This window comes from Pan troglodytes, chromosome 23 (genome assembly GCF_028858775.2).
Source record: "Pan troglodytes isolate AG18354 chromosome 23, NHGRI_mPanTro3-v2.0_pri, whole genome shotgun sequence".
NCBI lineage: Eukaryota > Metazoa > Chordata > Mammalia > Primates > Hominidae > Pan > Pan troglodytes.
Window position 1 is genome coordinate 44,043,405 of NC_086016.1, and position 23,503 is coordinate 44,066,907.

Here is a 23,503-nt window from a genome sequence, read left to right on the forward strand (position 1 = left end):
AGGAGGCAGAGCTTGCAGTGAGCGGAGATCATGCCACTGCACTCCAGCCTGGGTGACAGAGCGAGACTCTGTCTCAAAAAAAAAAAAAAAAAAAAAAAAGAACATTTTGGCTTTTCCAGTGAGTCTTTAGAAACAACATCAAAAGCATGAAAAAAGAAAAAAATAATTGATAGGTTGAATACAAATACAAAATTTAGCCAGGCATGGTGGCACATGCCTATAATCCCAGCTATTGGGGAGGCTGAGGCAGGAGAATTGCTTGAACCTAAGAGGCAGAGGTTGCAGTGAGCCAAGATTGTGCCATAGCACTCCGGCCTGGGCAAAGAAGCGAGACTCCATCTCAAAAAAAAAAAAAAGTGGCACATTTTGGTGTGGCACATTCTGCCATCTTTTATATCTAAAATTTACAGGTGGCTCATGCCTGTAATCTTTGGGAGGCCGAAGTGGGAAGATTGCTTGAGGCCAGTTTAAGACCAGTCTGGGCAACATAGTGAGACCCTGTCTCTACAAAAAACTACAAAAATTAGCTGGGCATTCCTATAGTCCTAGCTACTCGGGAGGCTTAGGTGGGAGGATTGCTTGAGGCTGCAGTGAACAATGATTGTGCCAGTGTCTTCTAGCCTGGGTGACAGAGGGAGACCCTGTCTCTAAAAACAAACGAAAAATCCAACTCTTACAACTCAATAATTAAAAAAACAAAAAACAAAAAAAACAACCTGGGCCAGGCATGGTGGCTTATGCTTGTAATCCCAGCACTTTGGGAAGCCGAGGCAGGCGGATCACCTGAGGTTAGGAATTTGAGACCAGCCTAGCCAACATGACAAAGCCCCATCTCTACTAAAAATATATAAAAATTAGCTGGGTGTTGTGGCGCCTGCCTGTAATCCCAGCTACTCAGGAGGTTGAGGCAGGAGGATCTCTTGAACCCAGGAGGTGGAGGTTGCAGTGAGCCGAGATCATGCCACTGCACTCCAGTCTGGGCAACAGAGTGAGACTCCATTCCCCTGTCCCCTCCCCAAAAAAAAAACCTAATTAAAAAATGGATAAAAGACCCAAACAGACACCTCACCAAAGAAGATAAACAGATGGCAAACACACATATTAGAAGATGCTGAACATCATATATCATTAAGGAATTGCAAATTAAAACAGATACTATTATACACCTATTAGAATGGCTAAAATCCAAAATGCTGACAACACCAAATTCTGGTGAGGATGTGGAGCAACAGGAACGCTCATTGCTTCCTGGGAGTACAAAATGGTACACTTTAGTAAGAAACTGCCAAACTGTCTTCCAAACTAAATATACTCTTACCATATGTCCCAGCAATTGTGCTCCTTGGTATTTATCCAAATGAGTTGAAAATCTATGTCCACAAAAATCTGCACTCAAATATTTATAGCAGCTTTATTCATAATTGCTGAAACCTGGAAGCAACAAAGATGTCCTTGAATAGTTGAATGGATAAACAGTGGTATATCTATACAATGGGATATTATTCATTTAAGCACATTGCTTAAAAGGTAATGTACTATCAAACCATGAAAAGATATGGAGGAACCCTAGATTCATATTGCTAAGTGAAAGAAGCCAATCTGAAAGGCTATTTACTGTATGATTCAAACTCTGTGACATTCTGGAAAAGGCAAAACTATGGAGACAGTGAAAAGATCAGTGATGGCCAGGAGTGGGGGAGAGGGAAGGGAGGGAGGGATGAACCAGGTGGAACAAGGATTTTTAGGGCAGTGAAACTATTCTGTATGATACTGTAACAGTGGGTGTGCCTCATGACACATTAGTGAAAACCCAGTGAATGTACAGCATAAAGAGTGAACCCTAATGTAAACCCTAATGTAAATTATGAACGTTTGCTAATAATGTATCAGTACTATCAATTATAACAAATCTGCCACATTAATGCAGGATGTTAACAATAGGGGAAACAGTGAGTGAAGAGAGGGTATATGGGAACTCTGCATTTTCTGCTTAATTGTTCAGGAAACCTAAACCTGGTCTTTAAAAGGCTGGGGTCAGGGGAGGGATGGGAAGCCCATTTAGAGGGAGAGACTGATTTCCCACAGCTTTTTAAATGTCTGAGGGCTCCCAAGCTAGGTGGCAAAAACCACCATGTAGAAAAGCCTGGGCCTGAGTAACTACTTATTCAGGTGCCATTCTCAGTGCTTTACATAAATTAGCTCACTTAATTCCTGAGTGATAATCCCATGAGGTAGGAACTATTATCCCCACTATAAAGGAAGTAGAATATTATAATACATTATCCCCATTATAGAGGAAGAAGCACAGAGAGATTAAGTAGGGTGCTCAAGATTGCACAGCTGTAAGTGGAGCAAGGATTTAAATCTAGGTATTAGGATATACAACTAAATTACCATCTTATTCTCATTCTATAAACCGGTCAGTCTTTTTAGTAAGGAAAATCATCTCAATTTATTATTTTACACACCCCAAGTCAGTGCAGATGGCTTTGTTCCAACCTGGAGAGGTAAAGGGTCTTTGTAGAGGTAAAGGTCTGTCTTTGTAGGCCTTCACATACAGCCTCTCCAGGGACTGTCTTGAGGAATAGTTTCTGAGAACTTCTTGAAGCTCTTTAAACAGGAACCAACTGGTATTTTTTTTCCTCTTTCTTTTTTTTGAGATGGAGTCTGGCTCTGTCACCCAGGCTGGAGTACAGTGGTGTGATCCTGGCTCACTGCAACCTCCACCTGGTTCCAGTGATTCTTGTGCCCCAGCCTCTCGAGTAGGTGGGACTACAGGTGTGTACCACCATGCCCAGCTAATTTTTTGTATTTTTAGTAGAGACAGGGTTTCACTATGTTGGCCAGGCTGGTCTCGAACTCCTGACCTCAGGCGATCCACCCACCTTGGCCTCCCAGAGTGCTGGGATTAGAGGCATGAGCCACTGTGCCAGGCCTGGAACCCACTTGTATTTTTTCCTTGGAGTCCAGAAATTCTAGACTGTTGCTGGAAATAAGAGTGGCAAAATAGGTACTTTTCAACAATTTCTAACACTTTTGTCTATTTTTCCAATGTGTCTTTGGCCTGTGCATATTGCCTTGGCAGCCCCTCCCAACGGTCACTGAGTCCTGGAGATCTGGCCAGTCCTTCTTCATCTTCACTGCGATCACCCCTGTCCCAGCCTCCCTGTCTCTCACCTGGATCCTTGAACAGCAGCTAATTGTAGGCTCTCTGTATACCTGAAAGGCTCCAGTCAGGAGGCAAAAGCCATGTGTTATTTGTACAGAAAGATAGGCAACCGTAAGTACTGTAATTCCAGAACATTTTCATTACCTAAAAAGAAACCCCATAACCATTAGCAATCACTTCTCATTTCCTCTTCCCTCCATCCCTTGGCAACCATTTATCTACTTTTTGTCTCTGTAGGTTTGCCTATTCCAGACATTTCTTATAAATGGAATAATACAATGCATGTACTTTTGTGTCTGGCTTTCACTTAGCTAAAGTTTTCAAGGTTCAACCGTGTTGTAGCATGTGTCAGTATGGATATACTGTGTGGATTGCATGGATATAACACATTTTGTTTATCCATTCATCAGTTGATAGACGTTTGAGTTGTTTATACTTTTTGGCTATTATGAATAATGCTATGAACATTCACATACAAGTCTTTGTGTAGGCATATTTTTAAATTTCTCTTAGGCATTTACCTAAGAGTGAATTGCTGGATCATATGGTAACTCTGTTTAACATTTTGAGGAACTGCCAGGCAGGTTTCTACAGTGACTGATGACTAACAATGTAACATGGGCATATTTTTTTTTCCTCTTTTTCTTTTTCTTTTTTTTTTTTTTTTAAGACCAGAGTCACTCTCACCCAGGCTGGAGTGCAGTGGCGCGATCTCGGCTCACCACAACCTCCACCTCCCAGGTTCAAGCAGTTCTCCTGCCTCAGCCTCATAAGTAGCTGGGACTACAGGTGCATGCCACCATGCCTGGCTAATTTTTGTATTTTTAGTAGAGACAGGGTTTTACTATGTTGGCCAGGCTGGTCTCGAACTCCTGACCTCATGATCCACCTGCCTCGGCCTCCCAAAGTGCTGGAATTACAGGCATGAGCCACCACACCTGGCCAATGTTGGGCATCTTTTCATGAGCTTATTAGCCATTTGTATAACTCTTTGGAGATATGTCTATTCAAATTCTTTGCCTATTTTTAATTAAGTCATTTGCCTTTTTATTAAGTTGTATATATCTGGATACTAGACCCTAGTCGGAGTATATGATTTACAAATGCTGCATCCCATCCTGCAAGTTGTCTTTTAACTTTGTTTATTTTTTATTTAAAAAAAAATGAGACAAGGTCTTACTATGTTGCTCAGGCTCTTGAACTCCTGGCCTCAAGTGATCCTCCCATCCCAGCCTCCCAGTGTGCTGGGATTACAAGTGTATGCGACTGTGCGGGGCCTCTTTTAATTTTCTTGATAGTATACTTTGACACAGAAAAGTTTTGAATTTTGATCAAGTCCAACTTATCATTTTTTTGATTGCTTCTGATTTAAAAAAAAATTTTTTTTTTGAGACAGAGTCTCACACTGTCACCCAGGCTAGAGTGCAGTGGCACGATCACTGAAACCTCCACCTCTCAGGTTCAAGCAATTCTCCTACTTCAGCCTCCTGAGCAGCTGGGATTACAGGCGCATGGCACCATGCCCAGGTAATTTTTTTTTTTTTTTTTTTTTTTTGTATTTTTAGTAGAGATAGGGTTTCACCTTATTGGCCAGGCTGGTCTCAAACTCCTGACCTCAGGTGATCCACCTGCCTTGGCCTCCCAAAGTGCTGGGATTATAAGCATGACCCACCGTACCCAGCCTGTTTCTGATTTTAGTGTCCTGTCTAAGAAACTGTGGCATAATCTAAAGTCACTAAGATTTATACTTATGTTTTATTCTAAGAGTTTTATAGTTTTCAGTCTTACATTTAGGTCTTTTAACCATTTTGAGTTACATTCATTTTTTTTTTTTACATGTGGATATCTAGTTATCCCAGCGCCATTTATTTAAAATACTATTTTCTAATTGAAGGGTCTTAGTACCTTTGTAAAAAAAAAAAAAAAAATCAATTAACTGGCTGGATGCAGTGGTTCATGCCTGTGATTCCAGTGCTTTGGGAGGCCAAGGTGGGAGGTTCGCCTGAACCCAGGGGTTTAAGCCTGCACTGAGCTATGTCACACTAGTACACGCCAGCCTGGGCAACAGAGTGAGACCTGGTGTCTAAAAAAGAAAAAAAATCAATTAACTATAGATGTATGGGTTTATTTCTGGACTCTCAACTGTATGTCTATTGTTATACCAGTACCACACTGTTTTTATTACTGTAGCTTTTTGGTAGATACTGAAATTGAAAGTGTGTGTCCTCTTTTTCTTTCTTTTCTTTTTTTTCTTGAGATGGAGTTTTGCTCTGTCACCCAGGCTGGAGTGCAATGGTGTGATCTCAGCTCACTGCAACCTCTGCCTCCTGAGTTCAAATGATTCTCCTGCATCAACAGGCACCCACCACCACGCCCAGCTAATTTTTTTTTGAGACTGAGTCTCACTCTGTCGCCCAGGCTGGAGTGCAGTGGCGCGATCTTGGCTCACTGCAACCTCCGCCTCAGGGTTCAAGCGATTTTCCGCCTCAGCCTCCAGAGTAGCTGGGATTACAGGCGCCTGCCACCAAGCCTGGCTAATTTTTGTATTTTTAGTAGAGACGGGGTTTCACCATGTTGGTCAGGCTGATCTGGAACTCCTGACCTCAGGTGATCTGCCCGACTTGGCCTCCCAAAGTGCTGGGATTACAGGTGTGAGCCACCGTGCCTGGCAATTTCAGTCTTTTACAATTTAGTGATACTTATTTTATGGCCTAACATATGGTCTGTCCTAGAGAATGTTTCATTTGTACTGAGAAGAATGTATATTCTGCTGCTATTGGGTGGAATGTTCTGTAGATGTCTGTTAGGTCTAATTGGTTTATAATTAGTATTGGTAATATAATTGGTAACATTTATTGTTGAATTATCTATTTCTGTATTCAATTGTGTCTGGTTTTGCTTTATATATTTGGACTCTTGTTAGGTATACTAATATGTATAATTATATCTTTTTTGGTGGATTGATCCTTTCAATTTTATAAAATCTTTTGGATCTAGTAACAATTTTTGTCTTAAAGTATTTTTCTGATATTAACATAGACCCTCCCCCCAACCCTAGTACTTTTGCTACCATTTGCTTGGTGTATCTTTTTCTGTCCTTTTACTTCCAACTTATTATGTCTTTGAGTCTAAAGTGTCTCTTAAACAAAGCACATTTTTGGATTGTGTGTGCACTTGTGTGTGTATCTTTTAAATGCATTCCGTCGATCTATGTTTAATCCATTTACATGTAATTATTGATAAGGTTTATACATTTGTCATTTTACTATTTGTGTGTTATGTCTTAAGTCTCTTTTGTTCCACATTTCTTCCATTACTGCCTTTTTTGTGTTAGACATTTTATTTTGTACCATTTTATCTCTGTCATATATTTACTAGATTTTTAAAGTTTTTTTGTGGTTGCCATAGGGATTACCATTAACATCTTATTCTGAACTATCTCATTCTGATTAATACTAATTCATGCCACTTGTACACAAAAATTTTGCTTCTTATATAGCTGTTCCCCTCCTCCTTTATGCTGTTATTGTTACAAATGACATCTTTATACATAGTCTACCCATCTTAGTTTATAATTATTGCATTTAAGTTACCTTTTAAATCAGATGGGGACAAAAAATGACTTACAAACCAAAATCATTTATATTTACTTATGTAGTTCCATTTACTGGTGCTCTTTATTTCTCCGTGTGGATTCAAGTTACTAGTTTCCTTCCATTTTGGCCTGAAGGATGTCCTTTAGTATTTTATGTGGGGCAGGGTGGCTAGAGATGAACTCTGTTTTTGTTTATCTGGGAATGTTTTCATGTTGCCTTCATTTTTGAAAGATAGTTTGGCCAAATAACAGATTTTTTCATAGTCTTTTTCTTTCAACACTTTGAATATGTCAACCCACTGCCTTTTTTTTCATTTTTAATTTTTGTGGCTGCATAGTAGGTGTATATATTTATGGAGTACATGAGATGTTTTGATACAGGCATTGCATTCCTGTAATAATCACATCATGGAAAATGGGGTATCTAGTGCCTCAAGCATTTATCCTTTGTGACAAACAATCCAATTATACTTAGTTATTTTTAAATGTACCCATTGCCTTCTTGTTTCCATGGTTTCTGATGAGAAGTCAGTTGTAAATCTTATTGAGACTCCCTTGTGTGATGAGTTGCTTTTATCTTGCCTCTTTCAAAATTCTGTCTTTTGAGGGTTTGATTATGATATGTCTAGGTATGGAGCTCTTTGAGTTTAACCTACTTGGAGTTCACTGAGCTTCTTGGATAGGTAGATTAATATTTTCCATCAAATGTGAGACATTTTCAACCATTCTTTCTTCCAATATTCTGCCCCTTTCTCTTTTTTTATGTGTATATGGGTACATTTGGTGGTATCCCAAAGGTTTTAGAAGTTTTGCTCATTGTTCTTCATTCTTGTTTCTTTCTTTTTCTCAGAGAGGTTAATTTCAACAGATCTGTCTTCAAGTTTGCTGATTCTTTTTCTGTCAAATCTACTATTATTAAACCTCTTCAGTGAATTCTCATTTCAACTATTGTACTTTCCAACTTCAGAATTTGTGCTTTCTTCCCCACTACAGTTTTATCTCTTCCTTGTTATTCTGTTTGGGCATCATTCTTATTCTTTCCTTTATTTCTTTAGACCCGGCTTCCTTTGGCTCTTTGAACATGTTTAAACTAGCTGATTTAAAATCTGGTAATAAGGTAAAATACCACATAGCTTGCTGTTTCTACTAGAATTCAACTTTTTTTTTTTCAGTTGAAGTTTTCTGGGTTGCCGCAAGCTTTTGGCTAATTTCCAGAGTTCTGTGAAAGTTGATTTTGATAGTATGTGGCAGGTTTTTCAATGCTTTTATGAAGGGAGCAAACTTTCAGTAGTTTGTACTGGACTATTTTACTGGATCTTGATTTAGACAAACTATAGAGATTTTTGAGACAACTGGCAAAAACTGAACATGGATTGGTTATTAGATTATTTTAAAATTATGTTTTTTTAGATAGGAAAATTGTATTAAGGTCATATATATATACATATATATACATATATGTGCGTGTGTGTGTGTGTATATATATATATATATTTTTTTTTTTTTTTTTTTTTGAGATGGAGTCTGGCTCTGTCGCCCAGGCTGGAGTGTGGTGGTGCCATCTCGGCTCACTGCAACCTCCGCCTCCCAGGATCACGCTGTTCTCCTGCCTCAGCCTCCCGAGTAGCTGGGACTACAGGCGCCCACCACCATGCCCGGCTAATTTTTTGTATTTTTAATAGAGATGGGGTTTCACCATGTTAGCCAGGATGGTCTCAATCTCCTGACCTTGTGATCCGCCTACCTCAGCCTCCCAAAGTGCTGGGATTACAGGCATGAGTCACCGCGCCCAGCTCATATATGTATTTTTAAAGCCCTTATCTATTAGAGACATAGTGGTTTTTAGGGTTTTCTGAAATTTCCTTTCAGGTACTCTAGCTCACACATCAGAAGAGCATGTGCAGGAAGAGAGATGAAATAATGGTACACGTTGATGGTTACTGGAGCTGGATGCTGGGTACATGGAGGTTCACTCTACCATTTTATTTTTGTATTTGAAAGTTTTCATGATAAAAAGTTTTTAAAAAGAGAAAGGGTACCTTGGGTCCAAACAAGTCTGTATTTAACTGAAAAAAAAAAATAATTGCATTCCTAACTGGCCTTGAATAGAAGGGAATAAATGTCCTGGGAGATAGATGGCATGTTTGTTGAAAGAATGAAGGGTGAAGAGATAGGATCAATCAGGCACCCCCAGGACAAAAGGATAACTTATACAGCAAGTAAAGACATGTAGCTATCTTGGGCTGAAAGGTAAGGGAATTAATTGGTCAAGTCCAGGCTCAACTCTGGCCCCCAACTCCCAAGTCTATGGTCTCAACTCATTTCCCACAAAGCCTTCCTGGAGCTAGCAAGAGAAGGTGTTCCCACCTGAGACTATTCCATTTTGCCTGAACAGCACTATGAACAAGACCCAAAGGCAGAGCTATGCACGGACGGGCAGGCCTGGGATGAGGTAGGCTTCTGTCCTAAGTTTCTCAACAGCCTCAAGACATCAACTGGGGAAAGGAACTTTCTCTGGTGACCCTATACTTAACCAGTAAAGCTTCAGTAATCTTAAATGATGTAACAAAATGTGCATATGTAAGTTTTTATACCATACCCTAAATACAAGGACCTCAGAACCCTGAGGAGTATGGGAGATCCACCCAGAAAATACTCCTTGGGCAGCACAGTGCAAGGCCTGGGGCACTGGGTGCTCCTGCATTCAAAGCCCAAGGAGGACCTAGCTAGGTTGCTCTGCCACTAGCTCTCTCCAAAGGGGAGAGAGCCACCAGGGAAGACAAGTGCCCTGTAGCCTTGGCTAAAAGAGGAGGGCTTGGGAAATAAGGACCAAAGCAAGACAGGCAAGAACCCATCATTCCTTCACTTTGACTGTTACCCCTGTCCTTAGGAAGAGGGACAGGAAATCAATTTTAAGACACAACTCCTGGACAGGTTTGTGGACACATCTGGGGAATATGAACCTCCTTTGCAGCCAGGTTGGGAGAGAAATAAAGGAAAAGAAGTAGGGGTGGGGTTGGAGCCACCAGAGAGAAGAGCAGGCTGAGGTGCTGGGCCAGGGGCACTGCTGGGCAGAGCACAAGCTGCAGGACCTGGGAGCATTGCTACTTGGCCTCATTGTGTTGTCACCATCACCACTGCCAGCATACCAGGCACAGCAGGGGCAGCTCCTGGGTGTGAGGCAAGTCTGGCATCTCTAGGAAGTACAATCTTCTGGTCACTTTGGAAAAGGAGGGGCCAGACGATGCCAGACATCATCCATAGAGGTGAGATTTGAATCCAGCACCCTGTGTAGTGCCACCAGAGTCCCTAACTAAAGGTACCCCAGGTCCATATTACAACTACTTGATTAAAGAACAGGTTTATTGGTGACCTGAGGGAGCCAAGGTCTCCTTTGTGACCCTCACTCCCAGGTGGTATCAGGCTGCAAGGCCCTCTATGGGTAGAAAAGCCAATCACATGATTCATGGGCATTCCTGGCAAGAGGTCAGATCTCTCTACTCCTAATTCGAAAACTTCCAAATCCTGATTTCAGAGTCAACAGCAAGGTCAGAGGCTAGAGTCCTGATGGGCATGGAGCTCAGGAGGCTGGCAAGTTGCTCAGCAATGTCTGTGGGGCTGCCACATGGAAGTAGAGGCCAGGAAGGCCACAGGAAAATTGCCCCAAAAGAAGTTTCCAAGAGGGTTTACGCTTGGACAGGGCATAGAACCTGGCCGTGAGATTGCACTTTGGGTATGAGGGGGTCAGTCACCGAGCAGGCCTGGGGAGCAGAGAACCTCCCCACTTGCCCTGGGCATGCCAAGGCTCCATGGTCTAGGCTCAGTGGTGCCACCACAGCCTGTCACATGTCCCAGCTCCTCACTGCTGGGACATCTCCAGGTTCTTGATGGGATACAGGTACCACATCACTACCCCTGAAGGGTTGATGATCACTGTGAAGTTGGTTTCATCTCGGAGGCCACTGATGATGTCACCTGAGTAGACGTCCTGGGCCTGCAGTGGGGAGGGACATCACCAATGCCACCATGAGAGTGGCTGCACAGAGACCCCCCCCCCAGAGGATGTAGAAGCCTTCTGCCTGGACTTTGGCCTGTCTGTGCTGGGCTTCCAGTATGCCCTACAGAAGTGGGAGCCCTGAATCCCCATCACTTCTCCACCAGCAAATCCAGCAGGTGCCCAAGCACGGGCAGTGGAGAAAGCCCCAGCCCATGGAAAACTGTGAGGAACGTGCCAGCAAGTGCTGACCCTTGGGAGGAGGAGTACAGCCCTAGAGGCTAATGGGATTCATATTTATATGCAGTAGTTCTGTTTGCATAGGTTGAAAATACTGGTGCAGAGCACGGCACTGGCTGCAGCTCTCAGTGCCTGCAGCTCCCCATGGGCACCTGCCAGAGGCCCTAAGCCCACGGCTCAGGGGAGGCCATATGTGAACAACCACCCCCCATAATACCCTCCCACAGAAATCTGAAGCCCAGGCGGGTGGCTGCAGGCAGCCAGGTGCTCACCTCATATATCACAGACCCGGTGAAGTTCAGCTGGCCAAGGGAGGAGTGGTAGCGATAAGGCATATCGGTCCTGCGGCTGAAGAAGACTAAGGCGCTAGCCTTGTTGGACAGAGGCCGCATGTACACTTCGATGAGAGATTTTTCCTGGGCACAGAAGGTGGCTACTGGCTGGGGTCCCTTGCTCAGACACGACCTACCATTGCCTCCCTGGCCCTCCCTGAGTTCTGGGTCCCCCAGTTCACAGCTCCATGTCACACAGGTTTAGGGAGGATGCCACGGGCCTCCAGCACCCCAGCTTATCTAACCCTATCTGCCCACCTTCCCTGACTCAGCAGATACTCATCAACACCTACTCTGAGCCCGGCCCCTATGCTAGCACACTGAGACAAGTGCTGCATGAGGCCCTGCCCCAGAAGCTCATAGGACAACGGGAGGGATAAACGCAGAAACAGGGAAGCGCAACAACAGTACAGCGTATGAGTGCTGGCCCCAAACAGCTGCCAGTGCTGGCCTGGAGGGTGCTGTCCAGTGGGAACAGTGAACTCTGTTCCAGGAGGGTGGAGAGTGGAGCTGGATGTGAACTCCCATCCTCCAGAAGGTTTTCCAGGCCCAGCTCCACCATCAGCCCCTCTGGCAGGGAATTGTTACTTCCTCTGGGCATCACCAGTTCTATAGGTGCCTTCCGTAGTTCTGTAGGTTTCTTTTTACCAGAATCCAGGATTTGGTAAAGAGCAAAGGCAGACAGGCACAGTGGCTCATGCCTGTAATCCCATTACTTTGTGAGGCCGAGGCCAGTGGATCAGCTGACGTCAGGAGTTTTGAGAGTAGCCTGGCCAACATGGTGAAACCCTGTCTCTACTGAAAAAAATACAAAAAAAATTAGCCGGGTGTGGTGGCGCACACCTGTAATCCCAGCTACCTGGGAGGCTGAGGCAGGAAAATCGCTTGAACCTGGGAGCCAGAGGTTGCAGTGAGCTGAGATGGTGCCACTGCACTCCAGCCTGGGCTACAGAGTGAGACTCCATCTCAAAAAAAAAAAAAAAAAAAAAGGCTTTGAGGTGACACTGAAGTCCAGTCTTGTTTGTACCAACTGTGTAGCCTTGGGATAAAGTTACTCAGACTCTCGAAGTTTCATTTTTCTCATTTGTAAAATGGCAAGATAACTACCTTGCTGAGAAAAATTATCTAAAACTCCCGGCACATGGTAGGTACTCAATAAATAGCAGCCACTAGTAGTCGTAGTATTCCTTGGCTATAACAGCTTCTCCTGGCCGAGTGCGGTGGCTCATGCCTGTAATCCCAGCACTTTGGGAGGCTGATGCGGGTGGATCACCTGAGGCCAGGAGTTTGAGACGAGCCTGGCCAACATGGTGTCTCTACTAAAAATACAAAAATTAGCTGGGCGTGGTGGCAGGCGCCTGTAGTGCCAGCTACTCAGGAGGCTGAGGCACGAGAATTGCTTGAACCCGGCAGGTAGAGATTGCAGTGAGTCGAAATTGTGCCACTGCACTCCAGCCTGGGTGACAGAGTGAGACCCTGTCTCAAAAACAAACAAACCAGCTCCTCCTGCTCTGGAGGGAAGCCCAAGCTCTCTGCAGGCCATCACGGGTGTATAGAAGCTCTGTGCCTCACCCTTCCTATGTGCACTTATGTGGCTGACGCCTCTCATCCCCTACTCCCTTGAGCTGTCCTGCTCAGCCCTGCTCTCACCCAGCAAGAGGAGGACAGTTGGAGCAGCTCCCATCAGAGTCCTCAACCATAAGCAACCAGAAGGGGTAGCCCTGGTTGGGGACTGGGCGACTCCTGTACCTCGCCAGGTGTTGCCCCCAGGGAGGCTGGCAGCCTTTCTCTCAGGAGAACCCAGTTCCTCAGCCCTCCCCTTCCTTCCCTCCACACCCTAGTACCTTGTGAATCCTGCGTCCCTGGATGCCTAAGGGATCCTGGTTGATTTTGATCATGAGTGGATTCTGCAGAATGTCCATGTTCTGGGCGGAGATGGTACGCAGGTCTGTGGACATCAAGAGGGGGGCTGCCAGCACCGTCCACAGGGCCATCTGGGCCCGGGATTGCTCTAAGCTGAGACCAAAGTTCCCAATGAGCAGCTGGGGGCAGAGAAGAGGAGTAGTCAGCTCTCATCTCCTCAAGGAGGTAGACACAGGGACCATCCCCAAACTTGTAGCCAAGGAAGAGCAATTAGGGATTAGGGAAAGATGGCTGTATGTGGAGGAGGCCTGGTTCAGCAAACACCATTCCCCAGCCCTGTGGCCTTGGGGGAGTTAAGTCACCTTCCATCTGAGCATCAGCTTTTTATTTTCCATCAAGAACAGGAGTCGGCGGTAGGGGGGTGGGCAGATGGCCAGGTGCGGCGGCTCATGCTTGTAAATGCCAGCACTTTGGGAGGCTGAGGTAAGGAAGAGACCACTACTACTCCTGCTGCCCTCCTCTCCCAACCTTGCCTAGTTCACAAGACAGGAGGAGAGAAAAAGCAAAAAGTTGGAAATAAACAAAAGTAAGATAAATAGCCAGACAACCTTGGCACCACCACCTGGCCCTAGGAGTTAAAAAAAAGTAATAATAATAACATCAACCCCTGACCTAAACTACTTGTGTTATCTGTAAATTCCAGATACGGTATGAAAAAAGCATTGTAAAACTTTTTGTTCTGTTAGCTGATGCATGTAGCCTCCAGTCACGTTTCCCACGCTTGCTTGATGTATCACGACCCTTTCACATGGACCCCTTAAAGTTGTAAGCCTTTAAAAAGGCCAAGAATTTCTTTTTCAGGGAGCTCGGCTCTTAAGACACGAGTCTGCCGACACTCCCAGCCGAATAAAAACCTCTTCCTTCTTTAATCTGGTGTCTGAGGAGTTTTGTCTGCGGCTGGTCCTGCTACAGAGGCAGGTGAATCACTTGAGCCCAGGAGTTAGAGACCATCCTGGCCAACATAGCAAAACCTCATTTCTACTGAAAATATAAAAATTACCCAGGCGTGGTGGTAAACACCTGTAATTCCAGCTACTTGTTCAAGCACGAGAATAACTTGAACCAGAAGGTGGAGGTTGCAGTGAGCCGAGATTGCACCACTGCACTCCAGCCTGGGCAACAGAGTGAGACTCTGACTCAAAAAACAAAAGGCCAGGCGCGGTGGCTCACGCCTGTAATCCCAGCACTTTGGGAGGCTGAGGAGGGCAGATCACCTGAGGTCAGGAGTTCGAAACCAGCCTGACCAACACGGAGAAACCCCATCTCTACCAAAAATACAAAATTAGCCAGGTGTGGTGGCGCATGCCTGTAATCCCAGCTACTTGGGAGGCTGAGACAGGAGAATCGCTTGAACCTGGGAGGCGGAGGTTGCGGTCAGCCAAGATCATGCCATTGCACTCCAGCCTGGGCAACAAGAGCAAAACTCATTCTCTAAATAAATAGATAAATAGGCTGGGCGTGGTGGCTCACACCTGTAATCCCAGCACTTTGGGAGGCTGAGGCGGGCAGATCATGAGGTCAGGAGTTTGAGACCAGTCTGGCCAACATGGTGAAACCCCATCTCTACTAAAAAAATACAAAAAAAAAAATTAGCTGGGTGTCATAGCAGGCGCCTGTAATCCCAGCTACTCGGGTGGCTGAGGCAGGAGAATCGCTTGAACCTGGGAGGTGGAGGTTGCAGTAAGCCGAGATCGCGCCATTGCACTCCAGCCTGGGCGACAGAGCAAGACTCCGTCTCAAAAAATAAATAAATCAATAAAAAACAAAAACCCCATGGGGGTGATGGGGGTGGTAATATGCCCTGGCTACATCACAGGTTGTTCAGATGATCAAATGGGCTCCTGTTGTCAAAAAGCTTATAAACTAGGTCAAGTCAATAAATGTTCCAAGGTGACAGTGGTAAGAAACAGAACGGGACAAAGTCCCTGTACCTACCACTGGCCACACCCACTTGCCCTAGCCACAGCTGAATGGACCAAGGGGGACTCCTGACCCCAGGGCAAGCAATCCATAGTCAGGACACAATTACAGGCTTAGTGACAACAATTTAAGCACTGTGTGCCCATCACTGTGCCAAGCATTTCAGAGTTATTTTAACCCTCAACCCTATAAGGTAGCTACTATTCTTATTTTCCAATTGACAAAACTGAGGCACAGAACAAATTAAGTTACTTGCCCAAGGTAAAATGGCAGAGCTAGAGCTGGGACTCCACAGCAGGCCAGTTCCTGCTCCTCCAGGTTGCTCCCTCCACCTGGCTTAGCACTTGTAATTCTTATAATCATCATAGGATCAATCAGGTAGTAAATGCTTGTTGACTAACAGATAACTATAAAGCTATAAATTGCAACAACAACAAAATGTCACAGGGCAATGACCGAGATAGAATGGAAGGGCTAGAAGCAGGACTGTGAGGGCCAGTTGTCCCTGTGGAGGATGAGGCAGGAAATTGACAAAAGGATCAGAGGCACACGGGGGAGAGCAGTCCAGGCACTAGGAATAGCAAGGTCGTGATCTTCAACCTGCACAGCAATAACATCTTATTCCAGGGTCACTACAGACCCAAGTTCTTGAGCTTTCAGAAACATCAGAATTGCCTGGGGAGATGGTTACCAGTGTTCTTCCCCTGAACATTGTGATGCAAAACGTGGGGGATGGGGCCCTGGAAACCAGCTTCTAAGTCAAGTCTAAAGCAACCAGTTCAGGGACACATTTCAGAAGCGCTGACCTAGAACCCGGCAGTGAGCCTCCAAGAAGGAAGAAAGCACAGGGCAGTGGGGAGCAGGGTCGTCACAGATGGTGGGCCTAGGGACATCCCCCTCCATCCTGGTACCATGTCAGGGTCATTCCAGTGCCCAGGGCCGGCCACTGGCTGCAGTATGTCCTGGTGCTCCACGAACCAATTCAGGATGGAGAGCACGCTCCACCAGGAGTCCTGGATGTCATCATAGTTACGCCAGAGGTTGCAGATGTCCGCCAGCAGACTGTAGTTCACCTTGATGTCGAGGGGAAGGCAGAGTCCAGCACCAGAATCACATGCTGCAGCCCAGAGACCCACACAGGAGTTGAGGAGGCTCAGCAGGAGAGACAGAGAGTGGGGAAGAGGGAAGAGAACAGGCCCCACCGGCTTGCTCAGGATGAGGAGGGCCTCAGAGGGTGGCCCTGCTGTGGGGCTACCGGGGTCTCCCTTCTGTGCATGCTGGTGCCAGGAGCCTACCCTGCCTTCTCATGCCAGCTTGGGTCAAACCCAGGGTGTGGGCCCAGGCTGGTGCACCCACAAACAACCCTCCCTGACACCCACCCACCCCCATGTTCTCTCAGTGAGAAACTGCTGTCTGCTGTCTTCTCAGCTCCAGAGGCCTGAGCCCACCCTTTTTGGTGTCAAACATGCTAAGGGAGCCCTCATGAGCCCACAGGCTCCTCCGAGGCTTGGCCCCACCTGCCTGGCCTCCCCAGCCTTCTGGGTTTCCTCGCCTAATGGGCACCTCCTGGAATCCTGGGCACTGTGTGCCAGCACAGATGGCTCTCCTGCCTCTGATGCCAACTCCTTCAGCCCACTTCACAAGGGCCTCTTCTCTAAGGCCCGCCACTCCCTCCAACACACACACCTCTCTGGGCTGGCTGAGCCCACCTGCTCTTTGCGGCTACTTAATGTAGGTCTCTAGACACCTACAAATCACCATATGGGCACCTGTGGTGAGAGCAGCCCTGGCTCTGGAAGGCCCCATCCCTGAAGCCTGGCACTCAGGAGGTAAGGAGGCCTGGGTGTGGGAAGCGCCATCAGGCAGGGGGCAGAATGGCTTACCCTTGGGGGGAGGCCGCCTTCATAGGCTGGCCAGCTGCAGGAGAAGGCGATGGGGCGGCCTGTGGCATTCAGGGCAGCAGCCATCTTGGGGTACCCTAGAGAAAGCCCAACCTATTTCAGTCCTGAGGAAGTGCAGGAGGCAGTCTGGGGCCTTAGCCCAGACCTTTTCCCAACAGATGTGAAGAAACAAGCTCCAAACAGTAGGTGCCTCCCCACATACCCAGAGCCTCAAATGCTTCCAGGGTGGGCTATGCTGCCACTCATATTTAGGGAGCCTGGGAGCCACAATCCCCCTAACCCCTGGGTAGGGGGAATTGGGAAGCTCAGCCAGGTGGGCGCTGGGTGGGTCTCCATGGCCACCCTCCCCGTTTGCCTGCGTGCCCCAGCCAGCTGCGTAACTCACCCTGGGCCCGCTCCTCGGGGGTGGAGAAGCAGCCATCCAGCTTGAGCATGTCTACCTTCCACTCGGCGAAGGTCTGAGCATCCTGGACCACCTTGTCCAGTGTGGTGCCTGGGTAACCCATGCAGGTGAAGTTGCCCATGTCCGCGTAGATACCCAACTTCAGGCCCAGGGAGTGAACCTGTGGGGGTTTGAGGACACAGTGGGCTCAAGCAGGACCCTCAAGGAGCCTCCTCAAGGCATATCTGACCCCGTCCCATTAAACCTCCAGTGGCTCCCACGGACCAAAGGAGATGGTCCCAGCCTGCTGGCCCGGCCTCTGCCCACGATGGCCCACCTCTCCCCCAACACACATCTCCCAGCGGCTGTTTCTTGCCCCTAGGCCTTTGCTCCTGCCATCCTCTCTGCCTCCAATGCCATCTCTCTGGGCTCAGCTCAAGAAATGCCTCCTCCAGGGAACCTTCCTGGAATACCAGGCTGCGTGAGATGCCCTTTCTGGCTCTCACTCAACAGAATAGGCCAAAAGTCGGTGTTGATTTGTCTGTTTCCCCCACTAGACTGTGAGATCTCAATCATGTAAGTGAGCCCTAAGCGAGGTAGGGTGAAAGGAGTGGTCTAGCCCTGAGGCCAAGGGCAGGGCTGGGGTGCGGCTCACGTAGTCAGCCAGGAAAGGAATGCCATGAGGGAAGCGCTTGGGATCTGGCATCAGGCAGCCACTGGCATCGCGACCACCGATCCAGCAGTCATCAATGTTGAGGTATGTGTAGCCCATGTCCCGCCATCCATCCTGTGCCATCCGGTCAGCCATCTCCATGAAGAGCCGTTCACTAGTGAGGGGCAGAGGGATGGGGTAGCTCAGGGACCCAGCCCGGCCCTCACCCACACCCTGCCTCAGCTCTGATTGAATCTGGGCTATAAAAACCATGACCTTGCTGAGCCCTAAGCCAGGTATCAGTGTAAATGACCACCAGAGATTGTGCAATGAGCCATAAGCAAGCTGGCTTGAAAGGAGTGGCTGGCCCCAGGCCAAAAGCTAGGACTGGGTCAGGGGAAGTACAGGGGGCCTGGCCTGACCTTCTAAGAGTTATCTCAGGGGCTGGGTCCATGTAAGGTCCCTGCCTCGTGACCAGGTTGGGGCCTGACAGTCCCTGCAGAGGCTCCAGACAGGTCATGGGGCTAGGTGTCAGACAGTCCGAGTGACTTCTGGCTGCAGTCTCTGGGATGGAGAACTCTGACCTTGCCCTCTTTTCTAGTGGACTCTCCACTTCCTGCCCCCGAATCTGCAGGGCCCTGGGCAAGGCTCATCAGGTGAGTGTGGACCTTACTCACCTGATGCAGTTCTTTGGGTCCTCATCACAGTTAATGTTGCAGCGGAAGCGTTCCCAGGCCAGCCAGCCCATGGGTGGTGTCTGCAGGAGCCCATTGTCCAGCATCAGCACCTGGGCCACATGTCCCAGCAAGAGCACTAGGGGGCAAGGGAGGAGGGGATGGTGACTATCAGTTGCCCCCACAGCTCCAGCCCTCATCCCACCCCATCTGTATGTTGCTCAGCCCTACAGAGGCTGCCTGCCTATATATAAGGGAAACTGGACTCCTGGGTTTAGGGTAGAATTGGCTCTTCCTGCAATGGCTGGCTCTTGCAAAGCAGTAAGTGGGAGGATGGTGCCTGGGCCAGGCAGTGGCTTGAGGTCTGGCCGTCACCACAGCAGTGCTGGAATTAGCAAAACTAACACCTGGAATTAGCAAAACTAACACCTGGAATTAGCAAAACTAACACCTTATGTCCTTCCCTTCCTATAACCCCCATCAGCTCCTCCCATCCCATATATAGAACTTAACAGTACAGATGCTCCTAGGCCTACCACGGAACTACGTTCTCATAAGCCCAGTGTAAGTTGAAAATATCACATCAGCCAGATGCAGTGGCTCATGCCTGTAATCCCAATGCTCTGGAAGGCCGAGGCGAGTGGATCACTTGAGGTCAGGCCAACATGGTGAAACCTTGTCTCTACTAAAAATTCAAAAACTTAGCCAGGCGTGGTGGCATGCGCTGTACTCGGGAGGCTGAGGCAAGAGGATCACTTGAACCCCAGAGGCGGAGGCTGCAGTGAGCTGAGATCGTGCCACTGAACTCTAGCCTGGGCTGTGACAGAGCGAGACCCCATCCCAAAATAATAAAAAAGAAAATATTATGTCAAAAATGTACTTAATACACCTAACCTGGCAAACATCATAGCTGAGCCTAGCCTACCTTAAAAGTGTGGACAGGCCAGGCATGGTGGCTCACGCCTGTAATTCCAGCACTTTGGGAGGCCGAGGTGGGCGGATCACAGTAAGTCAGGAGTTCAAGACCAGCTTGGGCAATATGGTGAAACCCTGTCTCTACTAAAACTACAAAAAAATACCGGGGTGAGGTGGCGAGTGCCTGTAATCCCAGCTACTCAGGAGGCTGAGCAGGAGACTTGCTTGAACCTGGGAGATGGAGATTGCAGTGAGCCGAGATTGCGCCACTCCACTCCACTCCAGCCTGGGCGACAGAGTGAGACTCCGTCTCAAAAAAAAAAAAAAAAAAAAAGTGCGACAACGCACATTAGCCTACAGCTGGCCAAAATCATCTAACACAAAGCCTATTTTATAATAAATTGTTGAATATTTCATGCAATTTACTGAATACTGAAACACAGGTTGTATACGTACTGTGGTTTCTACTGAATGTGCGTCGCTTTCACACCACAGTAAAGTTGAAAAATCGTTAAGTCGGGATCATTGGCCAGACTCCAGGTCTCCTGAGCCCCAGTCCAGAGCTCTTTGCTCTCTACCACAGACCCTCAAGAGGCCTCAGAGAGGCTTAAGAAGTAAGCCAGCCAGGATGGGCACCCAATCAGCTCACCTAAGTGAGACCTTTCCCCCTCGGGCCTCAGTTTCCTTATCTGTAATATGGAGTTACTGTAGGGACTGTACAGGCGGTTCTCCGCACATGCTGATATCCATCAGTTAGGGCCTCTGTGCTTGAGGGAGAGGAAGTGAGAAAGGAAGGGCCCCTTTGAAGGAGAAATGATTCCCGTATGGGGAAGCATCTCCTCCCTTCCTGCCCAGCTCTAAGTAAAAGAGAGAGGAACCTGTCTCCCCACATACCCACATTAGGGAAGAAGCGCCAAAGCACTCCTTGTAGCACTCACCCCTACCCTTCCAAGCCACCCCAGCCGGTGTAGGTACCTGTCTTCAGCAGCATCGCTCTGGACTCAGCTTCCGAGGACCTGACCAGATTTGGTCTGCGTGTATCAGCTGTATGTGTTGGGCTCTGGAAGCTAAGAAACGTCTGAAAAGCAATGGGGTCACGGCTGCCTGGCTAGCTCGGCCGCCCTCAACCTTAGGCGTGGATCGTACACTCGGTCCCCAAGTTGCCCGCCCCATCCCCAGCCATCACTTCCCGGAGCTTGAGTTCTTCCTTCAGAAATAAGAAACAACGTGTCTTGGATGTCAGACCTCACACCCTCTGCAGTGCTGGGAGTCCCGAGGGCCTACGGGCCGCCTTCGGCCCCGCCCGGGCTCAGAAAAAGGCAGCCACTGGCTTAAGGTCACCAAGAAAGAGCGGAGGGGCGGGGCTGCGGCCAGGCTCCGGACTTCCAGCCGGGTCCGGGTTCCCGCCCTGGGCCCCCCAAAACCGCAGAGCCCCCTCCCACCGCACTTATCCTACCGAAGCGTTCAGACCTGCCGCCGCTTCTGACTCGAATCCGGTAACCTGATAAGTCTGAAGCGTTCCAGTGAGGGCGGGGCCTCACAAAGGCAACCCTTCGCGCAACCTATCAGAATCCCCCCAGCAACGCTGTGCCCCGCCCATATGGGTCCGGCCTCCCAGCCTCCCTAAGCCCTTCCCCATTGGGCTCCCGCCCTGCGTGCTAGCGAGGCTGGCATTGGCAGAACGGACTCGGGGCTGTCCTTCGTGGCCCGGACCCCGCGAGGCCTGTCCTTCCACCTCTGTGGGGACCAAGAGGGCAAGGATCGTGCCAGGCTCACCGTGGGCGCTCAGTAAGCGGCCGTGCAGTGAATACCTGTTGAGGGCTTTGTGCAGAGGAAATGAGAGACTGCTCTGAAGCAAGGCCCGCCTAGTGAGCTGCTAGGAAAATGGAAGTCTGGGATTAATCGTCTCTACAAGGAGGGTTGCGTGGGAGGCACCAAAGCAGGCGGTCACAGCTCCCGCAAAGGCAGCCGGCTCTCCTTCCCCGCCTGACGCTCAGGGACTGCTCGCACAGACTGGGCTACTTCCTTCTTCATTCATTCATCAAGTATTTATTGAGAAACTGCTAAGTGCCAAATGCTTTGTTCTGGGCATTGTAGGAGCAGAAAGGTGTGATATTTTCCCTTACTCATCCCAAAGGTCACAGCGGACACTCCTACAAACAAAATATAGGTTAGCAAGAGAAAAGCGTAATAGATGGATTTACTCAATGTTTTATGTGACTTGAGAGCCTTCAGGAATGAAGACACAAATACTCAGGGAAATCTTTATTTTTATGTCTCGGTTTGATGAAGAATGGACAGCCCTGGCCGGGTCTGGTGGCTCATGCCTGTAATTCCAGCACTTTGGAAGGCTGAGGCAGGGGGATCGCTTGAGGCCAGACATTTAAGGACAGTCTGGGCAACATAGTGAGACCCCGTCTCTACAAAAAATTAAAAAGCCAGGCAGGTGCCTGTGGTCCCAGCTACTCGGGAGGCTGAGGTGGGAGGATTGCTTGAGTCCAGGAGGTCGAGGTCGCAGTGAGCTGTGATTGTGTCACTGTACTCCAGCCCGGGCAACAGAAAAAAAAAAAAAAAAAGGAATAAGGAATGGACAACTGTGTATAAACGCGATTAGACAAAAGGGAATGATTTAATGTTAATAGCTGAGTGTGGAAACCCAGCAATGTCTGTTCAGATTCGGATTCTTCTTGTTCTCTCTGTGTGGCATTCCCTCCTGCTGGGAGGAGGGCAGGACCCCTTCTGGAATGAGAGTCTTACGACCTAGTATCAGGCAAGGTAGGTCAGAGAATTCCTTTATGGCCAGGCCCGACACAGAAAGGTGGGGGATGTTTCCAGTAATATTTGTAGTTACTTTTTTTTCTTTTTTTTTTTTTTCTTTTGAGACAGAGTCTCCCTCTGTCACCAGGCTGGAGTGCAGTGGCGCGATCTCTGCTCACTGCAACCTCCGCCTCCCAGGTTCAAGGGATTCTCCTGCCTCAGCCTCCCAAGTAGTTGGGACTACAGGCGCACGCCACCACGCCCAGCTAATTTTTGTATTTTTAGTAGAGATGGGGTTTCACTATGTTGGCCAGGATGGTCTCGATCTCTTGACCTCGTGATCCGCCCACCTCAGCCTCCCAAAGTGCTGGGATTACAGGCATGAGCCACTGTGCCCAGCCAATATTTGTAGTTGCTATAACTCACCTTAGGGAGGAGGATTTTTAGTTTCTATGGCCTGCCTTGCAGGAGAAAAACGGGAGAAAGAAGGGGGGCAGGAGAAGGTCAGAGAGATTCTTTGCTTCTGAGGCTCTTCCAGTGTCCTTTGGTTCAAAGTACTCAGCATGCCCAAGTGCCATATTTTTAGGCATCGCTTTCTGAGCCCCAACAGCACCTTCACTCAGATGGCCACTGGGTGTCTCAAACATAACCCAGACCAAGCACCGGCCACTTTCCACATCTCAGATAATGACAACTCTCCTAGGTGCTCAAGCCAAAACTGTGCAGTCCTGCCTGCTCTTTCCCTCACTCCCCACATCCAACTCCTCAGCAAATCCTGTGTTCTCTACCTTCAACAGCCATTCTAATTCTGGCTGCCTCTCCCTCCCCGCTCTTGCCGCGTTTGTGACATCTCGCCTGGATAGTGGCAGCAGGCTCCTCACTGGTCTCCAGCCTCCACTGACATTGATTCTCGCCACAGAAGCCAGAGTATGCCTTGAAATCGCTCAGGTCCCTCCTCACAGCCCTGTCTAGAGTAACAGCCCTCCCAGATTTACAGAGCCCCATCCCACCCCTTCCACCCCCACCTCCTACTGTCTGCCCCTCCCCAG

General features: G+C 48.0%; 1 protein-coding gene across 33 annotated transcripts; it reads right to left on the reverse strand.

Moving 5' to 3' along the window:
• Positions 1-1,348: 1,348 nt before the first annotated feature.
• NAGA (alpha-N-acetylgalactosaminidase) lies at positions 1,349-21,264 on the reverse strand. 33 transcript variants are annotated; one of them, XM_063807967.1, is made up of 12 exons: positions 21,154-21,209; positions 20,673-20,757; positions 20,347-20,459; positions 18,786-18,921; positions 18,112-18,283; positions 17,460-17,637; positions 17,057-17,151; positions 16,085-16,246; positions 13,556-13,726; positions 13,175-13,372; positions 11,271-11,414; positions 8,702-10,758 (listed from the first exon to the last, which is right to left on the reverse strand). In XM_063807967.1, exons 4-12 carry the CDS (start codon positions 18,887-18,889, stop codon positions 10,624-10,626), a joined length of 1,359 nt encoding a protein of 452 aa, XP_063664037.1. In that variant the 5' UTR covers positions 18,890-18,921; positions 20,347-20,459; positions 20,673-20,757; positions 21,154-21,209; the 3' UTR covers positions 8,702-10,623. The 33 variants fall into 33 exon arrangements, 32 of the variants coding, with proteins under 32 accessions (XP_054531556.1, XP_063664037.1, XP_063664033.1 ...); XM_063807963.1 differs by having other exon boundaries at positions 20,673-20,775; positions 21,154-21,203; XM_054675577.2 differs by having other exon boundaries at positions 20,347-20,464; positions 20,673-20,775; positions 21,154-21,191.
• Between the last annotated feature and the right edge of the window lie 2,239 nt (positions 21,265-23,503).

Excerpts from the sequence above, each read along its gene's own strand:
- NAGA (XM_016939300.3), bottom strand. Across the intron at positions 18,284-18,785 it reads GACCCAAAGAACTGCATCAG|TGAACGGCTCTTCATGGAGA; the intron begins GTGAGTAAGGTC and ends GCCCCTCACTAG. Across the intron at positions 16,247-17,056 it reads AAGGCGGCCTCCCCCCAAGG|GTGAACTACAGTCTGCTGGC; the intron begins GTAAGCCATTCT and ends CTCGACATCAAG.